Here is a 23,739-nt window from a genome sequence, read left to right as displayed (position 1 = left end):
TTGTTTTCCAGATGGTGGCGACAATAACTGCAATAGACGCTGATGATTTCACCCTTAATCAATTCTACAAATGGTTTTTAATAGAAAGGATATTCACATTTTCAATTTACTAACAGATCAGGGGGATGCTTTTGTCCCAAAAAATACAAATGAGATAAAATGCATTCTTATTCATGTGCAAGTTGCACCGAAATTATATAGATAGGTAAGCTATAGAAGAAAACAGACAGCACCAAGCATAATTCAAATATGGACAAAACTAAATCAAATGCCATCAGGATTAGAAATAGTGGCTATTTACAGAGACAAAGACACTCAAGTCTCTTGTGAATCTTTCCTTGGAGAATATGGCAATAGATACAACATGTACAAGTATTTTACAACAGGGAGAAGTGTCAGAGTCTTTTGTGTTTTCTGTTTCATCTTCCCGTTAGGCATGTCGTTTACCTGCTTGTGGGCTGGCTGCCTCTTTGGCCACTGATCCCAGCCGCAGAGCGCCGTTTGAGGCTACTTTGGGCAAACTGTTGGAGGCCCTGAAAGCCCTGAGAGAAGAGGAACTCCATGTACCAGTTCCACTGCTTCGCCGCCTACAGACAGAAAGACAGACAGCTTTACAGACCATCAACTACATACAGGCCATCCAGGACTCCCATACCTGAGCCTGTGGCTCGCTGATCAATAGAAATGATCATGAAAAATGAATGGCACACTTCAAACGCACATCAGTGCACGTACATTACAACAACAAAAAACGGAAGAAGTAATAAGACTGTGGTACCTTTATGGAATTGAAGTCTATGTCCTTCCTCTCTGGCCAACACTGATAAAGAGAGAATTATTCATATTCAACAGTTACCCCCCTCAGTAGAACAGTGTTGCAGCGGTTTCGGACCAAAAGGTACTTGGATTATTTAACATGATGAAAACTCAAGTCTCATGCAACACCCATGAATAATAAACTGTGATCCTGATCTTCTATTAAATATACATTTATACCACATTCATCCCCTTGTCCGACCTTAAACTTGATTAACTCAACTGGAGAGGATGGCTGCTCTCTTGAAGTTTGGAAATTAGACTTCATATGTAAACTGAGCACAGGTAGCCTAGTGGTCAGAGCGTTGAGGCAGTAACTGAAAGGTTGCTAGATCGAAACACTGAGCTGACAAGGTAAAAATCTGTCGTTCTGCCCCTGAACAAGGCAGTGAACCCACTGTTCCTAGCCCGTCATTGTAAATAAGAATGTTCTTAACGGACTTGCCTAGTTAAATAAAGGTTAAACAAAATACATTTAAAAAACAGTTATGTGGACATTTATGGAAATTATATACAATATATATATTAGTTTCACAGATGTGAACATTATAAAATGCCTGGCAAATTTTAATATGTAAATCACAATGCAAATCAAATGATCACGAAAATGAATTAAATCTAAACTCACCTTGTGGTGAAAGTCGAGGGCACAGCCCAGGAAGGCAGGGTGGTGGTTGAGGTCAAAGCTGGTCCAGGGCTCGGGCACTTTGCTGAGAACCAAGAGCTCCTGGTCTACCTCGATGGCCGTGCCTGGCAGGAACATCTTGGAGTTCCACAGGCAGCTCACCATGAAGAGCAGGTAGTGGTTAAACTCCTGGCACGTCTGCCTGCTGATGTGAAACGCCTGCTGCAATCGGGGGATGACAAGAAAGAAGAGAGGAAAAGGGGAGCAATGGAGATATAGTTTAAACACTCAATCAGCTTGTGACACATGCTGAATGAATAGCCCATCTTGTGGAATTTCACAGGGTCGGGTTTTGCGTGGTTAAATCTTGGGGTCCATTATCTCCAATGTTTGCACGCAATGATCAATCTACATGCCGTTTATCGGATCCATTTTTCTTGTTAAGTCTGACATTTGGGATAAACATATTGCGTGTCTCTACCCAGAGACACACGCTGAACAAAAATATACAGTATGTAAATGAGTTACAGTTCATATAAGGAAATCAGTTAATATAAATTAATTAATTCGGCCATAATCTATGGATTTCACATGACTAGGAATAAAGATGTGCATCTATTGGTCACAGATACATAAAAAAGGTAGGAGCGTGGATCAGAAAACCAGTCCGTATCTGGTGTGGCCAACATTTGCCTCATGCAGCGCGACATATCCTTCGCGTAGAGTTGATCAGGCTGTTGATTGTGGCCTGTTATCCCACTCCTCTTCAAAGGCTATTAAAAGATGCTGGAAAATGAGGGGAACTGGAACACGCCGTTATACACATCGATCCAGAGCATTCCAAAACATGACTATGCAGGCCATGGAAGAACTGGGACATTTTCAGCTTCTAGGAATTGTGTACAGATCCTTGCAACATGGGGCCGTGCATTATCATTCTGAAACATGCAGTGATGGCGAAGGATGAATAAATAAAATCAAAGTTTGTCACTTGCGCTGAATACAGTGAAATGCTTACTTACAGGCTCTAACCAATAGTGCAAGAAAGGTTCTAGGTGAACAATAGGTAGGTAAAGAAATAAAACAACAGTAAAAAGACAGGCTATATACAGTAGTGAGGCTATAAAAGTAGCGAGGCTACATACAGACACCGGTTAGTCAGGTTGATTGACGTAGTGTGTACATGTAGATATGGTTAAAGTGATTAATATGGTTAATATGATGAACAGAAAGTAGAGGTAGCCTAAAAGAGGGTTTAGGGGGGGGCATACAATGCAAATAGTCCGGGTAGCAATTTCGTTCATTGCCCATAGCTTATGCATGAGGCACTTTGTTCACAACGTTGCCAATCAGCCAAAACCGCTTGCCCATACAATGCCATACACGCTGTCTGCCATCTGCCCAATATAGTTGAAACCGGGATTCATCAGTGAAGAGCACACTTCATTGTGCCAATGGCCATCGAAGGTGAGCATTTGCCAACTTAAGGCGGTTACGACGCCAAACTGCAGTCAGGTCAAGACCCTGGTGAGGACGACAAGCATGCAGATGAGCTTCCCAGAGACTGTTTCTGACAGTTTGTGCAGAAATTCTTTGGTTGTGCAAACCTAGTTTCATCAGCTGTCCGGTTGGCTGGTCTCAGATGATCCCGCAGGTGAAGATGCCGGATGTGGAAGTCCTGGGCTGGCATGGTTACACGTGGTCTGCGGTTGGGAAAACGATTGGACGCACTGCCAAACTCAAAAATTATGTTGGAGGCGGCTTATGGTAGAGACATTAACATTCAATTATCTGGCAATAGCTCTGGTGGACATTCCTGCAATCAGCATGCCAATAGCACGTTCCCCAAAGCTTAAGACATCTGTGGTATTGTGCTGCGTGACAAAACCGCACATTTTAGAGTGGTCTTTTGTCCCCAGCACAAGGTGCACCTGTGTAATAATAATGCTGTTAATCAGCTTCTTGATATGCCACACCTGTAAGGTGGATGGATTATCTTGGCAAAGGAGAAATGCTCACTAACAGGGATGTAAACAAATTTGCGCACAAAATTTGAGAGAAATATGCTTTTTATGCCCCATAATGACAAAGCAAAAACAGGTTTAGACATTTTGGCAAATGTATTCGAAATTTAAAGAAATGAAATATTACATTTACATACTGTATATTTTTGTTCAGTGTAATTGGCAGCACCTACTTGAAAATAACATTTACTTCATACACTAGATTTGGCATACAAAATGAAAAATGTAATTTGTGTGTTTTTGGTTTGAACAAGTAACCACGTAAATTGGCTTTTCTTTATCAGCACTTAATTCTAATAGTTTTGTTCATCATGTGGACTGGTAGAAGTGGCCACTTGAGGAACCTTGAATGGCTTGATTATGCAAAAACACTTAAACATACAAAGCAGAAAACATATCTTAAAGTGAGAACTTTCATTACCTTGGTCTCCTGTTGTTGACACTTAGCAGAGGTCAGATTCTTCTTGTACCTGAAAAAACAGCAATGACCTTAGTCGTCTGTTTAAGGGTAGAAAAACAACCACATTGCTTTCCATGTTATGTAAACAACATCTATCCAAAAGGCCATTTATTGCGAGCAGAATATTTAACGATAAATAAAACAACCATAGTCGCAGTAAATGTATATCAGACCAGATCTTTGGCCTGTTTTATTAAAAGCAGTGCTCTTTTGTCATGCTATAGAGGTATGTTTTATGTGTAACACTTGGTTGAACTGTTATACTCAGTATACAGAGGATACAAGCAATTTGTGCGACAAGATATTCATGCTTCAGTAAGGCATGCCGTTTGCATTCTTCATGGCCTTAAAACACTTTCTCCGGGAAAATGGATCTTAGTGCAATTCTGCATCCTGGACCCTTCATTATCATGAATCATAAATGCAATGTTCTGGCGTGCTGCATCAAGACTGCTTACCATTCACTTCAAATACATACATACATACATACATATGTGTAAATATACATGTGTATGTATGTATGTATGTATGTATGTATGTATAGATATATATATACACATATATTATACATACATACATATACATATTATATAGATGTCTAAATTTTTTAGGGAGCGTGTAATTGGCATGCTGACTGCAGGAATGTCTACCAGAGCTGTTGCCATTGAATGTTAATTTCTCGTATACATATATACACTATATATATGGCAATATACACATATACATATATATACATATACACTTATATATATACACTATATATATACACATATATATACAATATATACACATATATATATATACATATACATATACACATATATATACATATACATATACACATACATATATATATATATATACACACATATATATATATATATATATACACACACATATACACATATATAATATATACACATACATATATATATATATATACATATATGTATATATACACATATACATATATATATACATATATATATATATATAATATATGTATATATATATATACATATATATATATATATATATATATATATATATATATATATATATATATATATATATATGAATATATACATATATATATATATATATACATATATATATATATATATATATATATATATATATATATATATATATATATATATACATATATATATATATATATATATATACACATATATATATATATATGAATATGTATATACATATATATACATATACATATATATATATTCATATATATATATATATGAATATGTATATATATATATATATACATATACATATATATATATATATGAATACATATACATATACATATATATATATATATATTCATATATATATATATATGTATATATATATATATATATATATATATATATATATATATATATACATATATATATGAATATGTATATATATATATATATATATACATATACATATATATATATATATATATATATATATATATACATATACATACATACATACATGCATACATGCATACATGCATACATGCATACATGCATACATACATATATATATATATATATACATGCATATTATATATCTATGTATATATATATGTAGGTATCCCCCTCCCGCTCCGTGGCTCGACGACTCATATGCAGCTCACAGAACAGGGCTATATACAGCCGAGCGGAAATGGATAAATACATATTCCTATATGCGGACCTGGCATCCTTTCATCCCTCCTATATACATTTTCCTCCTCTGTCTCTATATATAATAGCCACTTTCTACCACATCTAATATTCCAAGCATCTGCCTCTAATATATAGGAAGCTCTTTGCCACCTTCTCCTCCCTCCTGAATATATATCCTCCCTCTCTGCAGATGACTTAGTCAACCATTTTGAAAAGAAGGTATACGACATCCGATCCTCGTTTGCTAAGTCAAACGACATATGTATATTCTGCTCACACTGCCCTACCCTGTGCTCTGACCTCTTTCTCCCCTCTCTCTCCAGATGAAATCTATGCGTCTATGAATATTCAATAATATGCATATTCATATATATATACATATTCATATATATATATATATTCATATATATCCAGACATATCTCATATACCTCATATCGCTCATTCAACTCATCCCTGACCGCTATATATATATCCCTTCCGTCTTAAAGATATATATATATGCACCCCTTCTATATAAAAATATACATATATATCCCTGAATGTCAATAACTACAGACCAGTATCCCTTCTTTATTGAATATCTCCAAAACTCTTGAACGTGCCGTCCTTGGCCAGCTCTCCGCTATATATATCAGAATGACCTTCTTGATCCAAATCAGTCAGGTTTCAAGACTAGTCATTCAACTGAATATGCTCTTCTCTGTATCACAGAGGCGCTCCGCTCCGCACTGCTAAAGCTAATCTCTCTCCTCTGCTCTCATCCTTCTAGACCTATCGGCTGCCTTCGATACTGTGAACCATCAGATCCCTCCTCTATATATGGGCATCACACATATACATATATACACACATATACATATATATACATATACATACATACATATAGACATATACACATGGCGTGGCAGACATCTGTCTACACATATATCATACACATACATCACCACTGGTGTCCACAGGGCTCTGTTACACATAGGCCCACACATATATACACATACATATACATACATAAAATATACATCTATACATACATACATAAATCTACTCCATACATCATTGCTATGCACATACATATATACACATATTATATCTTCTAACCTTTCCCCCTCCTGCCTGACCAGGTACCTTGTATCCTTTTCCCTCTGCATGTCTCCAGACACTTCCCATCACTGCCCCTACTCGGATGGTATCACCACGTCCCAACCGGCAAGCGGAGCTGCTCTTCCTCCCGCTCTCTCTGCCCTTCCATCCTATCATCTCTTCCCTCTGCTCAAACCATTGTGTCAACCTATCTCCTGATTCTGCCTCCTCAACCCTCCTGGCGTCCCTTTCTGCATCCTTTGACTCTCTATGTCCCCTATCCTCCAGGTCGGCTCGGTCCTCCCCTCCCGCTCCGTTGGCTCTACAACATCATTGCAGAGCTCACAGAACAGGGCTCACAGGCAGCCGCGCAGGTCCTAATCCAGGCACTTGTCATCTCCCGTCGGACCTGGCATCCTTTCAACTCCCTGTCTGGCATTTTCCTCCTGTGTCCTGCTTAAAGCCACCTACAACTCATTCCAAGCATCTGCCTCTAACCCTAGGAAGCTCTTTGCCACCTTCCTCTCTCCCTCCTGAATCCTCCTCCCTCTCTCCACTGACTTAGTCAACCATTTTGAAAGAAGGTCGATCCGACAAGACCATGGTGTTTGCCTACGGAGCTGACACCGCTGGTTCTGCTCACACTGCCCTACCCTGTGCTCTGACCTCTTTCTCCCCTACACTCCAGATGAAATCTTGCGTCATTTCTGGCCTGCCGCCCAACAACCTGCCCGCTTGACCCTATCCCCTCCTCTCTTCTCCAGACCATTTCCGGAGACCTTCTCCCTTACCTCACCTGGCTCATCAACTCATCCCTGACCGCTGGCAAACGTCCCTTCCGTCAAAACTGTTCGAGCGAGAGTTGCACCCCTTCAGGAAAAAATCACCATCCCTCCGAGACACCAGAAACCCCACCTCTTTAAAAACCTAGGATAGGATAAAGTAATCCTTCTCAGCCCCCTTAAAAGATTTAGAATGACTATTGTCCAAATCAGTGGCTGTTCCACTGGATGTCATTCAACTGAATGCACTTCAATTTGTAGTCGCTCTGGATAAGGCGTCTCCGCTTAAATGTAATGTAAATCTATATTTCTGTCTCATCCTTTAGACCTATCGGCTGCCTATCGATACTGTGAACCATCAGATCCTCCTCTCCACACATAGTTGGGCATCTATACACACATATAAACATATACCTGACAGGTCGCTCCTACCAACACATATCTGTCTCCTCACCGCGCTCTCACCACTGGTGTCCCCCAGGGCTCATATAAACATATACACAAACACATATATACATACACATATATACACACACATATATACACACATATACATACACACATATACATACACACATATACATACATATATATATATATATAGGAGAATGTTTGACATCCATGTTGATGCTTTGCACACGACATTACAGTGATGGTTTGTGAGTGAAAGATGACATGCTAACGTGATGGTGTCGAGTCCCAGGGTCAACGCCGTCAGAACTGCTGTTGACATGATCGTAACGGGGTTGACGTCACCACTCCTCCCCACCTGTACATGATGTAGCTGAGGCGGTCCACGCTGACGGGGTCGGTGGCGAACAGGGCCGGGTAGAACACTCCCGCAGGGGGCATGACCACGAGGGGGAGCCCATACTTCAGGAACATGTCACACACCTGCATGGCACGCACCGAGGCACAGGGACACACACGTCAACACCACAGAACGAAAATCTTAAGTATCTTTTTCTAAACGGAGCATGAATATATAAAAACTGACATAGTGCATTCTGCTTGTAATGAATGCGATTACGATGATCAACTGCTTATAAAGATCAAACATTTTCCCTTTGTGATCACTACAAGAGTGCACGGTATTTGTATTTTCTTTATGTATTAAATTAAATGTATTGGCATAATCTGGATTGATTACCGTCTCGTAGAAGTCCAGGATGAAGCTGAGGAGCAGGGAGTGGCAGCCCTCTAGCTGCAGCCCCACTGTGGCCAGGCGGCCCACAAAACGCACCAGCTCCATGACAGAGTCCATGAATCCAGACAGAGTCATGTTCCTGGGAAGGCAGGGTACCTACATACTGTAAACCTTTATACAACACAAAACACTGGCCATAATATGAGGGAAGCGCATGAGTCGCAATAATGCATGGGACTACTGAGACGTCAAAACGGGGTCTCTGCCCTTGGATCATATGAATTTCTCCTTCAGAAGACCCTTCCATCTTGGTTAATGCAATAAAAGACTATAACCAAATCAGCGCTGAGTGTGAAGCAATGTGGCAGGGCGTTATGAGATGCACACAGACTGCAGTTCATTCTGATGCAGTGTTCCAAAGGACAGTGCTGAGGATATACCGAGGAGGTTGAGAGGACGTGGCCAACCACACACTGCAGCCATTGATTTAAGCATCGCGTTTCATTGAGTTTCCCTCCAGAGATTAAGTTGAAAATGGGAAGGGAATAAAAATGTATTGTCTTGGTGGTTCCAAACTTCTTCCATTTAAGAATGATGAGGGCCACTGTGTTCTTGGGGACCGTCAATGCTGCAGAAACTTTTTTGGTACCCTTCCCCAGATCTGTGCCTCACCACAATCCTATCTCGGAACTATACGGACAATTCCTTTGACCTCATGGCTTGGTTTTTCCTCTGACATACACTGTCAACTGTGGGACCTTATATAGATAGGTGTGTGCCTTTCCAAATCATGTCCAATCAACTGAATTTACCACAGGTGGACTCCAATTAAGTTGTAGAAACATCTCAAAGATGATCAATTGAAAGAGGATGCACCTGAGCTCAGCTGAATACTTATGTAAATAAGGTATTTCTGTTTTTTTTTTTTTTTTCATACATTTGCAAACATTTCTAAAAACCTGTTTTCGCTTTGTCATTATGGGATATTGTGTGTAGATTGATGTAACATTTTGTATTTAATTAATTTGAGAATAAGGCTGTAACATAACAAAATGTAGAACAAGGGAAGGGATCTGAATATTTTTCAAATGCACTCTATGTCTTTAACTCAAAAAAGTTACGGGGCTGAGGTGCTGGAAGTGTGAGTGAGTGACAGTGAGTGACAGTGAGTGAGTGAGTGGGACAGGGACGTGTCTGAGCGAATGAGTGGGACAGGGACGCATCTGAGCGAGTGAGTGGGACAGGGACGCATCTGAGTGAGTAAGTGGGACAGGGACAGTGAGACTCACATGGGTGTGTGGCTGTTTAGACTGATGTCCAGGCCATCCTCCAGGGAATACACAGAGTGCCAGGTCAGCCACTTCAACAGCATGTTGTTCAGACAATCAATCACACTGCACTAGAGAGGACAGACAACAGAGGGGTGTTGGAGTTTAAACATATTCAAAGTGGAAAAAAACAAAAGGGATAGTTAGAAGTACAACGGGGTCGTGTTCATTAAGACACACTGTAGCAAAACTTTGTCAAATGTAGTTGATCCCCGTTTCAATACGTTTTCTTCTGTTTGGTACGAAATTAATACGACCCGGGATTAGACTGCTGATAGCTGGACTGTACATGGATATGGTGGTATGATGCAATCTTCTTAAATTTGAATCAAAGCAGGATCTATTTCCAGGGATTCTATTTACTATTACCTTGAAGAAGAGCGTGGAGGTGAAGAATAGCTGCATGAGGGGCTCAAACAGCAGTTGGCTGATACCTGGGAGAGATGGGGAGAGTAATGAACTCAACATTCCTAACCATGCAAACCCCAGCACATTGCAAGCTGGCAGCATATGCCAGGAAGCCTGGGAAACGTAGTCACGTGCCCCCCCCGTTACAGTTCATCTGTTTAATTAGGGGAAAGAAAGACTGGAGGAAATGAGCGTGAGGCAGCCAAGCAAACAGGGCCTACTCACAGGAACTGGGGACCACAGGGATGTCACTCAGCAAGCCTAGGATCTGGGGGCGGAGGAGTGAACCATCCCAAACGTTCAGGAACTTGTAGAGGAAGCCCTGTGTGCTGGAGAAGCCCTCCTGAGGAGGAAGGGGGAGACAAAACATATGCATCTCAAATTAGCGTTTGACTGTGGCATAATTTATTAATGAACAGAAGGGGAGAAGTGAGAGCAGAAAAGAGAGAGTTTAACCCACTCTTATAGATACAGATCTGGCAAAGAGGGGAGGGGAACGGGAGGTGAGAGGGGCCTGGATGGCAGCAATGAGAGGGCTAAGGCTCACCTGGAGGAAGTGCTGTGTGGAGAGCAACCTGTTGAGGAAGTGGAGTGCCTCGGACGAACTCCCAGAGCTCCTGTCCCTTCTGCAGTATAGAAACTCTGAAACAACCCCCCCCCCCCAAAAAAATATATTTTTTATTAAATAAGTGATGATAAGACAGATTTGTTAGTTTTACAACATTGACACCAAAACTCTTTCTTTTCATAAAAGCTTTTCAGACTATTGCTTTATGCCTACTGGGAATAAAAGCTTTATGCCTACTGGGAATTGATGAGGGTCCATTTGGAGGGTACAGAGATTTGATTGTTTTGGGCTTTTTTTCTTTATACTTCCCTCTTTCACGATGTAAGAGAGACAATGGAGGGAAGACGTAGCGGTTGGTGAATGGTTAGTTCATGGTTTTACCCTCATGGAGGGCATGGCCCAGCCAGAAGTTGAGTCGGAGGAAGGCAGAGTCATCCTGTACGTAGTCCAGGTAACAGAGGGCCAGACTGGAGCCCAGCAGAGAACCCATCTGGGATGGGAGCTGTGGAAGAGGGGGAGATTATAATTAAACCAGTCAACACACACGCACACACTCAGTATGAACGCCATCAAACCCCACCACCCTTAAAAACACACTATCATTATACTCATGAAACCCACCACTTAACCACAAACACAGAGACCATCAAACTCCAAAGTTCCATCATGTTCTGAACAGCTTCATGTCAGGAGATTAGCATTATATTATTGAAGTCTTCATGTTATTGAATAAGAGGATCTCTGTTGCCAGTGTCCTTGTATTCATTGGGTGAGCAATCTTTCTGTCACTGACTGGACTAAATCTGTCACATCTACTAATCCTCATACTACAGCCATCATGGATATGTCTGTTGCAGGCAGCATTCAGACATTTCTCCACACGGAGTGGTCTGTCTGTCTGTTGTGTGAACAGCTGTCTGGTAATATGGGAACTTAAGCATAATAATTAAGAAAAAAAAAATAGGCCGATTGTCAACAGACATGGCTGAGTCTTCCCATAACTAAGGAGCAACGGCATCGGTCGTCTGAGAAACGACTGCTTTCAATTATTGGGGGGCGGCTATCTTAAGGAATCAGTGATCCCTCAACGATGCTGATTTGTTTGCACTGCATGATCCAACAGTACTAGCTGATCTGTTTGTCTGACGTCCTGCACAGCGTTAGTAGCCGTGATGCCATAAAAAGTAGTAAGTGCTGTCACAATGGTTTGTTGCACACGTTGGCTCCTTGAGGAAGAGCTGGGACGATAAACAGCAAATGGTCGACACATTTTGCTGATATCATTCATTACGATAAGTAGCCGATACTAGAAAAATGTGAAGTTTGAAATGAAAGTGTGCTAATATGGGTGATTTTTAATGGGACAACTGATGGCTACAACCATCAAACTAGTAGTAGTTTAAAGTGGGGCTGGGTGATATATCGAATGAAACCGATTAATTCAAATGTATGTATTTGTGCGATATTCCAATTGCCTGTATCGCAATACTTTTTTTATAAAGTGTTTATGCCCACATGTTTGCATGTTATTTTTGGTTCCTTCACTCCTGTGCGGTGGTCAATGACTGTAGACTGTGTGTACCTTCCAAGCACCTTTTCAAGATCACTTCTTCCTCTATGACAAGCAGTTTCAACTCACAATTTTTATTTATCCATTTTATTTATTTTTTCACCCCCCCCCACCCTTCGGGGGACAAAAATATACATACACTCAATTAGTATTTGGTAGCATTGCCTTTAAATTGTTTAACTTGGGTCAAACGTTTTGGGTAGCCTTCCACAAGCTTCCAACAATAAGTTGGGTGAATTTTGGCCTGTTCCTCCTGACAGAGCTGATGTAACTGAGTCAGGTTTGTAGGCCTCCTTGCTCGCACATGCTTTTTTAGTTCTGCCCACACTTTTACTATGGGATTGAGGTCATGGCTTTGTGATGTCCACTCCAATACCTTGACTTTGTTGTCTTTAAGCCATTTTGCCACAACTTTGGAAGTTTGCTTGGTGTCATTGTCCATTTGGAAGACCCATTTGCGACCAAGCTTTAACTTCCTGACTGATGTCTTGAGATGTTGCTTCAATATATCCACATAAAGCCCCCCCCTTTTCCTCCAAACATAACAATGGTCATTATTGCCAAACAGTTCTATTTTTGTTTCATCAGAACAGTGGACATTTCTCCAAAAAGTACGATCTTTGTCCTCATGTGCAGTTGCAAACCGTAGTCTGGCTTTTTTAATGACGGTTTTGGAGCAGAGGCTTCTTCCTTGCTGAAGGTAGGCCTTGAAATCATCCACAGGTACACCTCCAATTGACTCAAATTATGTAAATTAGCTTACCAGAAGCTTCTAAAGCCATGACATCATTTTCTGGAATTTTCCAAGCTGTTTAAAAGGCACAGTCAACTTAGTGTATGTAAACTTCTGACCCACTGGAATTGTGATACAGTGAATTATAAGTGAAATAATCTGTCTGTAAACAATTGTTGGACAAATTACTTGTGTCATGCACAAAGTAGATGTCCTAACCGACTTGACAAAACTATAGTTTGTTAAAACTTAGCAGGGGGACCTTGCATGTGCTGCAGGATTTTAATCCATGACGGCGTAGTGTGTTACTAATGGTTTTCTTTGAGATTGTGGTCCCAGCTCTCTTCAGGTCATTGACCAGGTCCTGCAGTGTAGTTCTGGGCTGATCCATCACCTTCCTCATGATCATTGATGCCCCACGAGGTGAGATCATGCATGGAGCCCCAGACTGAGGGTGATTGACTGTCATCTTGAACTTCTTCCATTTTCCAATAATTGCCTTCTCACCGGGGCGGCAGGGTAGCCTAGTGGTTAGAGCATTGGACTAGTAACCGAAAGGTTGCAAGTTCAAATCCCTGAGCTGACAAGGTACAAAATCTGTCGTTCTGCCCTTGAACCCACTGTTCCTAGGCCGTCATTGAAAATAAGAATTTGTTCTTAACTGACTTGCCTAGTAAAATAAAGGTAAAAAAATATATATATAATAATAAAAAAGCTGCTTGCCTATTGTCCTGTAGCCCTTCCCAGCCTTGTGCAGGTCTACAATTTTAACCCTGATGTCCTTACACAGCTCTCTGGTCTTGGCCATTGTGGAGAGGTTGTTTGATTTGTACAGGTAACGAGTTCAAACAGGTGCAGTTAATACAGGTAATGAGTGGAGAACAGGAGGGCTTCTTAAAGAAAAACTAAACAGGTCTGTGAGACCCAGAATTCTTACTGGTTGGTAGGTGATCAAATACTTATGTCATGCAATACAATGTAAATTAACTACTTAAAAGTCATACAATGTGATTTTCTGGATTTTTTTGATTCCGTCTCTCACAGTTGAAGTGTACCTATGATAAAAATTACAGACCTCTACATGCTTTGTAAGTAGGAAACCCTGCAAAATCGGCAGTGTATCAAATACTTGTTCTCCCCACTGTATGTGTGTTTAACTGCACATGTGACATAACTCCACCTTTCCAATTCGTAATATCATTAACAAAGATACACATCTTTAAAAAAAAACATATTCCATGAATATACAAAATGATTTAAATACAAATATTTGAATTTAACCATATTATTTCAGAGCTGCCCAGTGACACAGGCCTATCAGATGAGCTAAATTACTTATATGCTCGCTGAGGCAAGTAACACAGAAACATGCATGAGAGCATCAGCTGTTCTGGACAACTGTGTGATCACGCTCTCTGCAGCCGATGTGAGTAAGACCTTTAAACAGGTCAACATTAACAAGGCTGCAGGGCCGGACAGATTACCAGGGCATTCATGTACTCCAAGTGTCTTCACTGACATTGTCAATCTCCCCCTGTCCGAGTCTAATACCAACATGTCTCAAGCAGACCACCATAGTGTTTGTTCTTAAGCACAGGGACTAAGGTAACCTGCCTAAATGACTACCGACCCGTAGCACTCAAGTCCGTAGCCATGAAGTGCTTTGAAAGGCTGGTCATGGCTCACGTCAACAACATTATCCCAGAAACCCTAGACCCACTCCAATTTGCATACCGCCCCAACAGATCCAGATGACGCAATCTCTATTGCACTCCACACTGCCCTTTCCCACCTGGACAAAAGGAACACCTATGTGAGAATGCTATTCATTGACTACAGCTCAGTGTTCAACACCATAGTGCCCTCAAAGCTCATCACTAAGCTAAGGACCCTGGGAGTAAACACCTCCCTCTGCAACTGGATCCTGGACTTCCTGATGGGTAAGGGTAGGTAACAACACATCCGCCACGCTGATCCTCAACACGAGGGCCCTTCAGGGGTGCGTACTCAGTCCCCTCCTGCACAATCACGGCCAGGCATAAAGTTTAAACGACGACACAACAGTGGTAGGCCTGATCACCGACAAGTTAGCCTATAGGGAGTGTAGAGACTTGGCCGTGTTGTGCCAGGACAACCTCTCCCTCAACATGATCAAGACAAAGAAGATGATTGTGGACTACAGGAAAAGGAGGACCGAGCACGCCCCCATTCTCATCGACGGGGCTGTAGTGAAGCAGGTTGAGAGCTTCAAGTTCCTTGGCGTTCACATCACCAACAAACTATCACGGTCCAAGCACACCAAGACAGTCGTGAAGAGGGCACGACAAAACCTATTCCCCCCTCAGGAGACTGAAAACACTTGGCATGGGTCCTCAGATCCTCAAAAGGTTCTACAGCTGCACCATCGAGAGCATCCCGACAGGTTGCATCACTGCCGGGTATGACAACTGCTCGGCCTCCGACCACAAGGCACTACAGAGGGTAGTGCGTACGGCCCAGTACATCACTGGGGCCAAGTTTCCTACCATCCAGGAACTCTATACCAGGCGGTGTCACTGGAAGGTCTCCAACCATCCTAGTCATAGACTGTTCTCTCTGCTACCGCACGGCAATCGGTACTGGAGCGCCAAGTCTAGGTCCAAGAGGCTTCTAAACAGCTTCTACCCCCAAGCATCTAATCAAATGGCTACACGGACTATTTGCATTTGTTTTTAAGTCCTGAATTTCAAGCCAATCTATATTGTTGTTGGATCTGATTTTAATAGCTAACATTTTGATGGCCATAATAGATCGATATGCCGACAGTGGGCAACCTTGTTTTACTCCGACAGTTTAGAAGTAGCCATTATTTACTATTTTACACCTGGGGTTACTTTAACCCATTGTATAAGACATTCTACAAAATTAAAATGGTCTAGACATTTATATATTAATTCTAGTCGTACTTGATCAAAAGCCTTCAAAATCTGCTATGAATACCAGACCTGGTTTCCTAGATTTTTCATAGCATTTTATTGATTAAAATACTTGTCTTATATCCAATGTATCTTCCATGAAAAAACCTGTCTGATCAGGATGAATAATATCCGACAACTCACTATTTGCATTTGAGGTTTGGTCCAACAGAATTGGTCAATAGGACAACAAAAACACATTGAGACATTATTTTACTGGAATAGAGGAAGTTAACCTTTTTTATTTTATAAATAATACAAGACATACTTACAAACGACAACTACATCACACCTGCCCAGACCCACCATCTCCAGCATCACTTGACGGCACATGGCGTCAATCTGCACCGTATTGTTTCTCTCCGTAGTCCACGGACCGAAGTTCTTAAAAAAGCATTTGACCTCTCCATTGCGTTAACCTTTCTAACGATACCCTTTTAATGTTTTAACTCCTCAAATTGTGCACAAAGCAGGCACTGCAAAAACAGGAGAACCAAGGAACATTGATTCTGGAATTGTAATACTCAGTTTGTGTACCACGTACCGCTAACAGCATTTTAGCCAAAGACTGTTATACAAGCTGTCTAGTCTGTTTTATAAAAAGCGCAATAAGCACAAAACACAATTAGAAAAGGAATTGGCGACATGTTCTGAGAAATCATGTATGCCACTTGATTTAAAAATCTGAACAAAGTGGACAGGCTAGCATGCTGTTCAAGCAGATGGGTGTGTTTATAACAATTCTACTGTTCTACCTTGTTGTTCGAATCCCCGAGCTGACAAGGTACAAATCTGTCGTTCTGCCACTGAACAGGCAGTTAACCCACTGTTCCTAGGCAGTCATTGAAAATAAGAATTTGTTCTTAACTGACTTGCCTAGTAAAATAAACGTAAAATTTAAAAAATTTAAAATAAATAACTAGCAAATAGATCCAAGTTGGCTGAAATAGCTGGCTACTCATTAGCACGTGGGCTTGTGCTTGAGAGATTGTTTATGAGACCTGTGTTCATTTTATATCATGCCTACTACAAGAAGTTAGTCATTATTAGTGAATGTGCATTAGTGAATGTGCATTCAAACAAAAAGGGAATTTTCAGACCGACTTCAAAGCCTGATCAGTGATTATAGCAACAACAAAAAATGCCTTTAAAAAGCAACAAATCCCCTTGAAAACAGCCTGTGGCATCGATATGAGTCAGAAACTATTATAGTGTCAAAATTGACTACAAATTGTAAATAGAATAATTTTGGTCATAAAGTCAGTCTTGTCTAAAACTGAGTTTGGAACATCCGTGCATCAATGTGTACATGAAGGTTGGGTTTTGATTTGACAATGTACATGTGGCTACTAACATGGGGTGAACAGCTGCAGTGATTGCTCACTTTCCAAAGTAAGAACCTTATACCAACGGTCAAGCATGGTGTTGGTAGTGTGATGGTTTGGGGATGTTTTGCTGCATCAGGACCTAGACGACTTGCCTTAACACAAGGAACCATGAATTCTGCTCTGTATCAGAATTCTACAGGAGAATGTCAGGCCATCCGTCTGTGTGCTGAAGCGCAGCTGGGACATGCAGCAAGACACTTATGAAAAAACACAAATCAAGTCTACATGAAAATGGCTAAAAAGAAACACATTTGAAGTTTTGGAATGGCCTAGCCAAAGTCCAGACCTAATCCCAATTGAGATGTGGCAGGACTTGAAACGAACAGTTCATGCTTGAAAACCCACAAATGTCGCTAAGTTATAGCAGTTCTGCACGGAAGTGGGACAAAATTCCTCCACAGCGATGTGAGAGACTGATCAACAACTACAGGAAGCCTTTGCTTGGAGTCATTGCAGCTTAAGGTGGTACAACCAGTTATTGCGTGTAAGGGGGCAATTACTTTTCTCACAGAGGGACATAGGGTGTTGCATTACTTTGTTTATGAAATATGTAATTGTTGTGGTATTTGTTCACTCATGGTTTTGGTTGAAGATATTTTTTTAAATACTTGAATTATTTATTATATGTAAAAGCAAAGAAAATTAGGAAAGGGACAAATCATTTTTCACAGCAGTGTATCTGTTTCGATCAGGTCAATGTATCTGATAAGCAAACAGTATTTGTGAGCGGCCATTTTGTAATTGTCAACAATTTATAACTTTCTCAATGTGGCTCCATGTGATACATCTTTGTTGGCCAGTTAATGAATAACTCCGGATAAACAAACCCTGATATAGTCTGTAAACAGAGAAATGGCAAATTTAGAAAACAAAACGACATGGAGCGAGCTCATGAATCTGTTTTATGACTCCGGATAATAACAAACAAATTGCACTGACAATGCTAGCCATCATATTGAGTGGGAGAGAAAGTTGAGCCCTAGTTCTGTTCTAATACAAGCAAAACTGTGCTGGTGACATAGCTCCCCCATGTGGCCCTAAAAAGACATTACAAGTGAAAGGGGCAGTGCTGGACACCTTCAATAATTGATTTTTACAGCTAAGAAAAGCAGTAGGGTGGGTGGGGTGATATTACTATAGCATCGTCTATCAACAATGATTGACAGCCATTGCCAATGGTGACGACATTGTGATGTGACAGATGATGGTTTAGTATATTTAAACTTGACTGGAGCTCTGTATATGTTATATAGAGAGCACAAGAGGGGAATGTAGGCTAGACAGAGCAGAGAATTCCACCAAAGCAGAGCAAAATGCCCAGTCAGAATATTCTCTCGCTCTCTCCCTGTCAGATGTGTGGGCCTTATAGCCTAAACCTATTTAAAAAAAAGTTTATATACAGTGCCTTCAGAAAGTATTCATACCCCTGGACCTTTTCTAGATTTTGTTGCTATAAAATAGTATTAAAATGTATTTGTCATGTTTTGACAACAATCTACACAAAATACTGTCGAAGTTGAAAAGAATTCAACCCCGATTCAATACGTTAGTCTCTAAGAGCTTTACAAACCTGAATTGTGCAACATTTGCCCATTAATCTTTTCAAAACTCTTCACTCTGTCAATTTAGTTGTTAATCATTGCTAGACAGCCATTTTCAAGTCTTGTCATAGATTTTCAAGCCGATTTAAGTCAAAACTGTAAGTAGACCACTAAGGAACATTCAATGTCATCTTGTAAGTAACTCCAGTATAGAATTGGCCTTGCGTTTTAGGTTATTGACCCGCTGAAAGGTGAATTTCTCTCCCAGTGTCTCTTGGGGGAAAAAAGAAACCAGGTTATCCTCTAGGTCTTCACCAGTGCTTAGCTCTATTCCTTTTCTTTTCATCCTAAAAAACTACCTTGCCAATGACAAGCATAACCATAACATGATGCAGCCACCACCATACTTGAAAATATGAAGAATAGTACTCAGTGATGTGTTGTGTTGGATTTGCCCCAAACACAACACTTTGCATTCATAACAAAAAGTTAATTGTTTGCCACATTTTTTTCAGTATTACATTACAGCCTTGTTGCAAACAGGATGCATGTTTTGGAATATATTTATTCTGTACAGGCTTCCTTCTTTTCACTCTGTCATTTAGATTAGTATTATGGAGTAATTACAATGTTGTTGAACCATCCTCCAATCACAGCCATAAAACTAACTGGTTTAAAAATCACCTGTCAGAGTTAGGAAGGACACCTGAATCTTTGTAGTGACTGGGTTTATTGATACACCATCTAATTAATAACTTCACAATGCTCAAAGGGATATTCAATATCTGCTTTTTTTGGTTGCTTTACCCATCTACCAATAGGTACCCTTCTTTGCAAGGCATTGGAAAACACCCCTGGTCTATGTCATTGAATCTGTGCTTGCAGAGTTAGTCCCTGCAATTTTACTGACTTGTTAAGCAACTGTTTACTCCTGAAGTTATTTAGGCTTGTCATAACAAAGGGGTTGAATAGTTATTGATTTAAGACATTACAGCTTTTAATTTTTTTATTTGTTTTGTCCAGTTGTAGCATGCAATTTTGCACTATAGCAAGGCCTGGGAATTGCCAGGGACCTCATGATACAATATTATCACAATACTTATGTGCCGATTCACATGTACTGCGATTTGATGTTCCAAAGCGCATGAGAAAACGAGTTGAGTGTTGAAAACATGTTGGCTCACTATTTAAAAAGGGGGAGAACAGGCAATAGGATGACAAATACTGGAGTTTAGGTGCAGGTACAGCTAACTAGTGCTAGCTTACGCTACATACAACAAAGTATTTTGGGGGGGGGGGGTTGGCCAAAAGGGGGCAATACCATTGCATATTACAATGTTTTATGAGTACATAATCACGATTGGAAAAAAGTTGACATCGCCCAACCTTAAAACACAGTATATCCATCCTGCTTAAATCCTCACCTTCCATCTGTCTCAAAACAAGGTACCTCAAGGCCATACCATTGTGTGAATAATCAGGATTGTGTGAGAGATAAAAAGAGATCAAAGAGCGAGAGACAGGGAGACGGAACGAGATAGTGAGAAAGCGAGACAGAGAGAGAGAGTTACCTCTATGCAGTGGAGGTTGTCCAGCAGCTGTGGAAAGGAGTGGAGCTGCTCCAGAGAAAACACCTTCCTGCTTCTGCTGGAAGAGGAGTTGCTCTGGATAGACGAGCTCAACGACGGTAACTCCAGGTGATGAAATTTCTGATAGGAATGTCAGTATATTGTAAACAGTTCATTAGGTTATGACAGTGCCACATACAGTGTATATTTCCAGATATATCCAAAAAGCAAGGAGGGCAGTTGACTCAATGAGTCTCATGGTCTATGGAGGCCAAAATGTCCTGACCCCTAATGATTTAAAAAATGTATTATATTTTTTGTGTGCTATACATTAGCAATAAGTCCCCTTATAAAGACTGTGTTTAAGGTAATGTCTCCTTGTCAGTGGTGTGCCATAGCTCATGGCCTTACCCTCTTTCTGGAGTTGGTCTCGTCTTTGCGCCTGAGGGACAGGCTGATGTCAGAGGACACCTGGCCGTTGTTCCTCTTCTGTACAGCACAGAGCGCCACCTTCCACGTGGAATTGTAGGTCTTAAACCCACTCTGAACGACAGCCGAAAAGATACACGTTGACATTACAGATGTTTGTCAGGGTTTCAATGAAGAGAATTGGATTTTCAGTTCACTTCCAGATCGGATATGGATGAAATCGACCTTAAACCTGATGTTTGGTGAACAACAAAGTGTGGTTTGTGCAATGGAAAGAGGTCACTAGGTGTGATCCGTGTACTAACCCTCATTCGTGATGGAAGAGCAAGCGTCACCAACTCGGGGTAAAACACTTTGTACAATGACAGCAAGTGCAACAGGAACGGCTGCCTGCCCTTGGGAGACAGAAGATGAGAGGAAATTAATGAAACTCTCAGGGCAACATGCTCACAGCGGTGACTCCGCTCTCAGGTTGATGGATGCAGCAATCATTTACAGAGTGCAACTACAGATAAATGGTACTGAGGATGAACTATTTATGGGGATTATGTAGAGAGCTACAAACAATATGCAAGTATTTTCTCCTCCTGCCATTTATCACAAACTATTTCATAACGGTAATACAATTGTTAGATGTCTCCCATGCATTCACTTGTATTAAGTTGGCAACACCTTAAAAAACAACATTAAAAAAACATTATTTGTTTTACCATTTTAGTTTGGAGGTCCAACAGTTTTTTGACTCTGAATGGCTGAACTATGACAGAAAGAAAAGAAAAAACGAAGAGCAATGTTGTGCTGCAGGAACAATTTGGACCATATGGTAGTGATTCATTGAGTAACAAGAAGTCACTTACCACTTTCTCTCCTTGTCAAAAGGTAAAGCAAATGGCAGATGTAAGGAGACTGAAACAACAATCGTTATTTAAATAGCAATGCAATCTAATGCCAATGTAAAAACTCAAGACATTCATTGATATCGTCGGAGCAGGGGGGGGGAATACGACTCCTGCACATACCAAATTCTCCTCAGTCACAAAGCTGAAGATGAAGCCATAGATGGCTCGAAGATGGTCTTTGGAGTCGATCAAGTCGAAAACAGTCAGCACCCACCGAAGGAAAAGAACCTGGAACACACCCCATAACACCAGTTTCAAGCACGTATAGGGAAAGAGTACACAGAGCAATCCTGATGAAACTAGTACTGTAATGTTACGTTCAGTCTTCAGTGTCAACCTTTAAATCTATGAGTGTGACTTATAGACCTTTGAGACAGAGGAGCTCTTTACCTGTGTGCTGATTGCCATCTTGCCGACACATAACCACGACACTGCTCGAACAACAGCCTCCTGTGGCACCACAGTTGCGGGGATTAGAAACTTCAGGACCCGAACACACGTCACACCTCCTGCTCAGGGAAGAGAAAGCGCTGAAATGTTATGTATGGTCAAATTAATTCAGCATAGTGTAAATCTAAATTTCATGTCAGTCTGTAGTTGCAGTGGCTGCTGGTTGTTCGTACCCATACGTAAGCTCATAGCGTAGTCCAACATGATGGAGATGGCCTCAGGAGGCAGTCCTCGACTGAGCCCCACTCTCTCCACCAGCACCAGGTTCCTCTTCAGTACATCGTTCCCCGCGCATGGAGTACCTGCCTTCACTAGGAAACAAACAGCTCATGTGAAGCCATGGACATTCTGTTACTGGATGCGGTTTAGTTACTGTAGCTAGCTAGTTAGCTATTGAATTCCAATGTACTTCATTAATAGCAAACAATGTTAGTAGGTAACATCCAGCTGTAACATTTCGAATCACGTGATTGTATTTATTTTGTACGTTACGTGTAACGTTAGCTAGATATCCTCTTATTGCTTATGTGTGATTAACCTTAGCATTAAATAAATATCTGTTGAATAATAAATGAAGTTATATGCAATTGTTGTACTTCGCAACTAAATGATCACTTGCAAATTGTGCATACTATACATACCTTCCTTTCCTTGTTCAGTCTAACCATACCCCACCCACGCTGGTTATGCATTAGCTAACTAACATCAGCAAAATAAGTTACAGTAAAAGGTCACTTTGGAACACAACATCCGCAGTCTCTGTAATGGTTGTTCCTATGTTGTGTCCAAGATAAATAAAAGGGTGTTTCCAAAACAAGAAGACTGGGCGGGGTCTGATAAGACCACATAGCAATAAACTGGGCTGCCATACGGTCAAATAGCTAGTTCACTTTGGTTAAAAGGTAGCTACAACATTAACGTTAGCTACGCTTGCCTTCTGCAAGCAATGTTATACTAGCAGGCTAGCAAACGTTAGCTTCTCTTGCTACCTTCTGAGAAGTACTTCAGCGCAAGTACAAATGGATCCCCGGTCTGGTTCTTTCTTCTTTCCGTCTCTGCCACTCGCAAACTTCTATTAGAAGTTCGGCTTGAAACTGACAACTGGCTTTCAAATGAAGAGTCCAAATCTGTCCTCGTCAGGTTGGAAGATTTTGCCATTGCAAGCTACATAGTTAAAAATCCACGTATTATCTTTTCCCCAGGCACGAAATCAATCAAACAAAACTCAAATATTGCGCGCGACCGTTTGTTTCACGCAAGCGCACTAATTACTTCCGAAA

At 40.8% G+C, this 23,739-nt stretch overlaps 1 protein-coding gene across 5 annotated transcripts; it reads right to left on the bottom strand.

The window, feature by feature from the left end:
* Positions 1–46: 46 nt before the first annotated feature.
* LOC118376768 (centromere protein I) lies at positions 47–23,739 on the bottom strand. 5 transcript variants are annotated; one of them, XM_035763549.1, is made up of 20 exons: positions 23,449–23,739; positions 22,633–22,770; positions 22,400–22,518; positions 22,130–22,237; positions 21,968–22,016; positions 21,821–21,867; positions 21,416–21,505; positions 21,093–21,224; positions 20,685–20,822; positions 11,309–11,429; positions 10,907–11,001; positions 10,585–10,702; positions 10,321–10,385; positions 9,913–10,022; positions 8,627–8,762; positions 8,246–8,370; positions 3,887–3,935; positions 1,445–1,660; positions 779–820; positions 47–587 (listed from the first exon to the last, which is right to left on the bottom strand). In XM_035763549.1, the coding sequence occupies exons 1-20, from the start codon at positions 23,615–23,617 to the stop codon at positions 444–446; spliced, it is 2,211 nt and encodes a 736-aa protein (XP_035619442.1). In that variant the 5' UTR covers positions 23,618–23,739; the 3' UTR covers positions 47–443. The 5 variants fall into 5 exon arrangements, 4 of the variants coding, with proteins under 4 accessions (XP_035619442.1, XP_035619432.1, XP_035619457.1 ...); XM_035763539.2 differs by having other exon boundaries at positions 1,445–1,663; positions 23,449–23,738; XM_035763564.2 differs by lacking the exon at positions 23,449–23,739 and adding an exon at positions 23,101–23,269 and having other exon boundaries at positions 1,445–1,663.

This window comes from Oncorhynchus keta, chromosome 4, assembly GCF_023373465.1.
Source record: "Oncorhynchus keta strain PuntledgeMale-10-30-2019 chromosome 4, Oket_V2, whole genome shotgun sequence".
NCBI classification, from domain to species: Eukaryota; Metazoa; Chordata; class Actinopteri; order Salmoniformes; family Salmonidae; genus Oncorhynchus; species Oncorhynchus keta.
Note: the sequence above shows the minus strand (reverse complement) of the source record. Positions and strands in the feature narration are given on the sequence as shown.